The following is a 6,714-nucleotide window of genomic DNA, read 5'->3' on the forward strand; positions in this document are numbered from 1 at the left end:
GTGTGTGTTTTAATCCCGAGGGTGCAGATTGTTGCCCGAAACGTAGTTGAGGGCAACAAGCACCCGAGGGATTAGGACGCACTTTAGTCCTGTGGTATATACGCTATTTTTTGTACTACGGTAATCAGCTACGGCAATTTCAATGTTAAAGTGCAAATTTGAAAGAAAAAATTTGATTGATTGTAGGATCAATATACCTGGTAATGTCAAATTGTGACCGTATAACGATAAATGTCAGTTTGATTTAAAGATTCTAGTTTAAAAAAAACTAGCGGGCGTACCAGAATGCCAAAAATGTACCTAATTAATCTCCAGTAGGATACATTCACAAAAAATGTCCTGAATAAGTGAGCTGTTATTAAAAAACAATTCACAGATTGAATGAATGAAATGATAACGCGCATAACGCCGAATGTAACACCAAATATCCCCTTAATTCGCCCGGGATCACTTGCTCCACTCGCTCGCCAAGCTCACTCGTGTCCGCAAACGTACGGACTTCTGAATATAGCTCATAAAGTGCTCATAATCCTATAAAGGAGAAGTGCGAAGAATATAGTCTGTCTAAAATTGACGCGAAGTAATAAATAATAAATTGGTGAAATAGAAATAGTATTTTTGTATGGAAGTGCTTCTCTGTCTCTGTCTAACAAGTAAATTTATTACTTCGAGTGCATTATAGACAGCTATTATAGATTGGAATAACAGAACAATTGCGTTACCATATCGACAGTATCCGCAACTTTTCCTTAACTTACCGATTGCAGCCGAGTACGGTACAATCATCACTTGATGCGACACCGCTGTCTTTTTTGCTTGGACGAAACTGGTAACTTCATACCCATATACAAAACGTAAGCATTTCAATGCTAATAAAGTTGTGTTCATTCCCTCTTAACCTGATGTGCAAGACCAAGAATGGTTATACCACAGATATACGTAAGGACGTAAATCTGTGATTATACTGAAGGTTTTTTTATCATTGGAAATGTTGATGCTTTCACAAGTGTTTTAGTAGATGGGTGCAAAGTTATGAGATTCGTTTAAGTTGCGAGAAGACAACTGTGTCGCATCAAGTGACGATTGTACCGTACTCGACCATGAACGAACAGTCGCGGATACTCTCGATACGGTACATACTTAGTAGTGCCTTAGTGTAAAGAATAGAGTAGTGCTCAATTTGTTTGTTAATTCCAATCTAAAACTCTCTCCTTTGATAGTATTACGAGCATGTTTGATGTTACGATGCTTATAGCCTAGTTTTAAAAGATGACAATTTTGCATGTTTGGTACGAAATGCGAATATTTGCAAAAAGTTTCCATATTTTCAACTACAAAATGAACGTTCACGCGAAATAAATGACGATAAAAGTTACGAGAATCGCGTCTATGAAAACTAGGCTTATTATTCAGAAGAGTCACGTTTGCGACACGAGCGAGTGGAGCAAGTGATCCGATTGATTGCGAGTTATTTGGGTTTTATATATGGCATTATACGGCTGTCATTTGAAATGTCTCCGATGGTTGCATGAATTGAGAAATCTAAGAATTTTTTATTTGAAAAATCTGAGTCCTTACCATTTCAATTTTGAAGAAAGATGTAGGTAGGTACCTACATTCTAAAGTTATTTAAAATCTAAAAATGGCTTAAACGCGGAAACTGTGTATAACTGGAAACATAACGCAAATCACGTTTTGTCAAATATATGTAGGTACCAAATATGACCGATGTGCTGATAGGTACAATCAGAATGTATCCCGTAACCGCTTTAAATAAATAGTTGCATTGTACCTAGTATTTATACACAATATTTTAATAAATTAAAAAATACTACAAAAAATCAATTTCGATCACTAATAAATAGAATAAGCATAAACGCAATTTAAGTTCCATCGAGGTCTCACTTAGAGCTCACAATGTACTATTTCACTCTAGGATAGTAATACAGTACAGATGAAGCCGGAAGCTGCCAATTTGACGCGTGCAGTTCGATTAACTGCAGAAGTGTTCGCCTGGCAGCTGGTGATCCATTTGTCGCCAAGAACCCGTCTCGAACGCTAACAAGGAGCTGTTCCAATTGCAATGGCAGTTCATTTTCCAAATCTCGACCAATCGAGGTCAGCACGAAAAACAGGCACTCGGTTTCGGGTAAACATTTTATGGGTGAGTGCACGCACGCCTGGCAGCACTTTGCCAGTATTGCCAGAAGAGTCACGTCCGGTTGAATGTTCTGGTACTGAAATTGATGCTTGTGTCGTTTGAATTGACCGCACATCTCAGTCAGAAACCACATAAACGCGGTAAAACGAGTTCCATCCCCCGATTTAATGCCTCTCAAGTTTCGGTCTCGTTCTTGGAACCATTGCTGACAGGTATTGATAAGAGACTCGACGAAAGTTTGATTCTTTTCCTTCTCTATTATAGAAATACATAACTTGGCGATGTTTTCGGAATACTGGATACCCTCGACTGCCTTTTCCATTATCGTTTTCACCAAATCCATGATGGTGCGCGATGATAAATGATTGGGATCTTCAATTGCGGACTCTATAATTTTCTTGTCTTCGTCATTAAACATGTCGATATCCGTATCTTCCTTCACCGAGTGTCTTAATTTCGTAATTAGTTCTTGCGCGTCGGCCGCACCTAGGCTTTTCGATTTTTTCAATGTCCCCACGGTCGGTTGATTCCAACCTCCAAAGTTGACTGAAGGATTGTGATACACCTGGGTTGGTATCATATCGTTCGTGATATGGAAGTTGACTCTAGGTAATTGGTTAAGTATGGCGTGAGTGGTAGCCGAATGCAAAATTGGAAACGGTAGGGGTGCTGGTAAAATGGAAATTAAATTTGGCACAGGATTCGGCATTTGTCTTAATACGTTTCCGGTCGATTTAGAATTTTGAAGGGGTATCGGTTCGAATGTGTGCATCAGATTGTGTGAGGATTTTGAATTCTGCAATTCATGTGCCATAGTAAATTCTTTAGCATGCACGTTAAGTTTTGCTGCATTTTGAATTAAATCTGTTCTTACATTAGGAGGTCTATAAATTTCCATCGTTGGTTTTGCTTTTACCGCTGTTATCGCTTGACTTCGGCGTTTCTGTGGATCTCGGTTGGGTTTAACGAAACTTCTTTCTCTTGATATCGTAATCCCCGAAGACGAAAAGTCCGCTTTATGGCTACGTTTTAATTGATTTCCTTGCATTGTTGATCACTCACACAAACACACGACTAAACGATAGAACTGAATACTTTTAAAGTTTAATCATAAGCAACCACGCTATGACCCAATTTGGCGATTGAAGGTTTATTTCGTCCCAATTCAAAGTCAATACGAATCTAAACACACGACGTTTCATGCAAGATAACATTTAATAATCGTTAAATAAATCACCGACTCGCTTGGGAATTTTAAAACTCACTAAGGAGAAGGTAACGAGGAGCTTGCATTATTTTTAGACCGTATATTTGTGTCTTCCGAATGTATGTACGCAGCGATTATTAATAGTTGTGATAATAATGTGTAGGTACGTCAAAATTTGCTCATAGATGTCCTTTAAATAGTTGCAACCGGAAATTAATTTTAAATTCTAATATTTTATTGACGTATATTAGTTGCGCTTCTCCTACCTACCTTGTAATTAAAGGATGTATGTATATGCCATGCATTGCACTGCGCTAAACGGTATACCTAAATCAAAATAATTATGTGGTGATGTAATCTATTACTATGCGCATAATATAAGAACACCTACTTCAATTATTATACTTATATATGTCGCAGCCGTTTAATGAAATTGGACATTTCATGAAAAGTCTAGTCCGAGGCCTAGTCATTTAGTGAAACGCTGAAAATTTGTACGTGTGGGGTAATTTCCCTTCCCCTTCTAGATCGATAAGGATACCATTTATCGATCTCTAATGGGAAGGGAATCCAATCGCTTGGTCTTGGAAAGTAAACTGTTCCACAGTTTCATATAAATGACTAGACTTTTCATGAAATGTCCAATTTCATTAAACGGCTGCGACATATACATTTTTCTTCAAACGTCATATAATATTGACATTACGTAGCCCAGCACTCTGAGTTAAAGTTTGACTTTTTAGAACAATCGAACAAGCGGCAGTGAAGTATTTTAGTGCCTAGGCATTAAAACGCTTCAGTGCCAGTGTCACATTGTTTTGCTTTGACAAGTTGATGTTATTTACATTAGGTTCTTGGTTCACCTAGCAAGTGCGTTGATCTTTCCTTCTGATTTTAACAGAAATAAAAATATAGTCGATCAAAAGAAGCTATTTATTTATTTAAATAATAGTTAATGTTGAAAGTTCAGTTAGTCATATTACCATTATTGAAATTAAACCTTCGTTCCTGCAGCATCCAAGTTTTGAAGAGTCAAGTTTTGTTTGGCTCGTCTTATTTCTAATGAATGAATGAAGTATTTTCAAAAAAACTGGATTGGTTTCTGCTTCAAATGAAGGAGTAGTTGAAGTCATTCCATCTGATAAACCTGGATTTTCTAAAGTTGTCGAAAGTATTTTTTGTGCAATTTCATTTTTATTTGAAATCGAAAAACTCGTCCACAATTAAAACGTCAAAACTAATAATGGCCAACTATAGCAATTGTTATAGTCACCACGGCCGACGCGCTCACGGCTACCCATAACGATCGGGTTAATATTTCTTCCGATTTGAAAACCATTATTTGGGCGTTATTCTCACGTTTGAAGAAAAAATAGCATATATTATGCGGAGCTAAAGTAACTTCTTATGGCTCGTCAGTATTTTGCTGGCCTCGCTTCGCTCGGCCATCAAACACTGACTCGCCATAAAAAGTATCACTTTAGCTCCTCATAATATAATATACTATTTTTTGGCGTTCTATATCAGTTTATCAGTGTACTGTGGTGCAAACTGCGTTTGTCTCCCTCCGTCTGATCCTGAATCCTGTCCTGACTCCTGATGTGATCGTCATCGTCCAGACAATGTGCACAATAACGCCCTACCATTCGGAAACTTGGAACGAAGATTGTTTAGATTACAATTACCCAAATGAGGGAAAATACCCACACAAATCGTCATCAAACGGGGTCTGCGCGGATCCCAAGATTTTTTGTTCACATCTTATAAGTAATATTATAGTATTAACAAGTTATTTGTATTTATTTATTTTTAAGGGGTGTATAGGATTAAACGAATGGTGTACATATACTTACCTACTTGAATTACTACAAGGTACAAAATTAGACATAGGTACTTAAGTAAATAATTTTGTTTATGAAAATTAGATGTGCATTGTTAGAAATTTGGAATCAGACAAACTAGCTTACACATGGCCGCATTTGGGAGAGGACAGGCGGGGCTACGGCCCCAATAAAAGCCTCCACAAGAGAAGAGATACTTTTACGTTTTTGTCCAAACAGTCTTTTTTCGCATTGTTACTGACAATACCTAGGTACTACCATATTTGTTCACTTCAACACATCGATAGGTATATCAGAAAGCCCTGATTGCAAGTTTCCATTTTCTATCAATTTGTGTCATTTTTATTTCAAAGCCCCGAAAGTTCAGTGTTCGATTCTTCAATTCGATTTGTCCTCCTTGAAATCGATATACAGGCTGTTCTTAAATATGAAAGGGGCTAATTCTTTGGCTTATTGTATGACTAAAAGTTCATATAAACATACGATTCGTCGTTACTGATCTACAGGGATTTCACCGTACACTTTACAAATTAGAAAATTATCTCTGAAAAAACAATTGACCCTGTATAGATTCTCATTATCATTCTCATGTGACATGACCGATGATGTAAGCTCTTCAGCGTAACTTGTATTTCTTGTATATCTCAAAAAGTGGAGGAGCTATTATATGGGTTTGTAGAGCAGCCTTGGCTGAAACCCCGCCCACTCAAAAATAAAGGCAAAATTGATACTGATACATTAACACCCTACTGTAGACCGGAAACGCAGAGTTTGCGGACCTGCGTCAATATGAACTTTTAGAGATAAAATAAGCCAAACAATCTCTTTCGTATTTACTTAGATTAGAACTACAGGTTAGTCGGTTTAGTATTTTACATTTTAATTGAACTTTCCTCTATATAATACCATAGACCACAGAGAATACGCAGCACTTTTATGATTTTTAATTAATCTTCATATTTATTTGTTAACTGAGGTTAAACTTAAACTATTGGTATTTAGAGCCAAGTGTTGTGATTGGTTTTTATATCGATTAAGATCAGCGATAAAAATGCACGCAGGAATGCAAAGTGTTTGGTGAAATTTACTGTCTTGTATTAATCTGTCTAAAATACACTCGATCTTGATTTTAAACAATTTTATTTTTAATTCACTTTCGATCTCTCGATCTTTTATCACGCTTTTGATCTCGAATTTCTAACTCAACAAAACTTTCGGGTAAAAACAAAATTACGCGATAAAAAATGAAGATCTTGTGTATTTACCCCCGAAAAATTAATTTCATTTGCTATGACGAAAATTATTGTTGATATTGTAAAGAGTATTCCAAACATCGGGCCCTCCATCGGGAACCATAAATTATTATATAGTCACCGGCGATAAGGAACGAAAGCGGATATGACGCGTTTTTTCCGGGAAATGCGATGTGCCGACTTCGCAGGCATTCGGGAATTTTCGATAACGTTCCGGAATTTTTCTAGAAAGTGTTCGCTTGTTACATAAGC

General features: G+C 37.0%; 1 protein-coding gene across 1 annotated transcript; it reads right to left on the reverse strand.

Moving 5' to 3' along the window:
* Nucleotides 1-1,781: 1,781 nt before the first annotated feature.
* Nucleotides 1,782-3,742, reverse strand: LOC116179386 (CBP80/20-dependent translation initiation factor-like). Its single transcript, XM_031499175.1, has one exon. It carries the CDS (start codon nt 3,207-3,209, stop codon nt 1,923-1,925), a length of 1,287 nt encoding a protein of 428 aa, XP_031355035.1. The 5' UTR covers nt 3,210-3,742; the 3' UTR covers nt 1,782-1,922.
* Nucleotides 3,743-6,714: the final 2,972 nt, after the last annotated feature.

The sequence above is a fragment of the Photinus pyralis genome, unplaced genomic scaffold, assembly GCF_008802855.1.
Source record: "Photinus pyralis isolate 1611_PpyrPB1 unplaced genomic scaffold, Ppyr1.3 Ppyr1.4_LG8, whole genome shotgun sequence".
In the NCBI taxonomy this organism is placed as follows: domain Eukaryota; kingdom Metazoa; phylum Arthropoda; class Insecta; order Coleoptera; family Lampyridae; genus Photinus; species Photinus pyralis.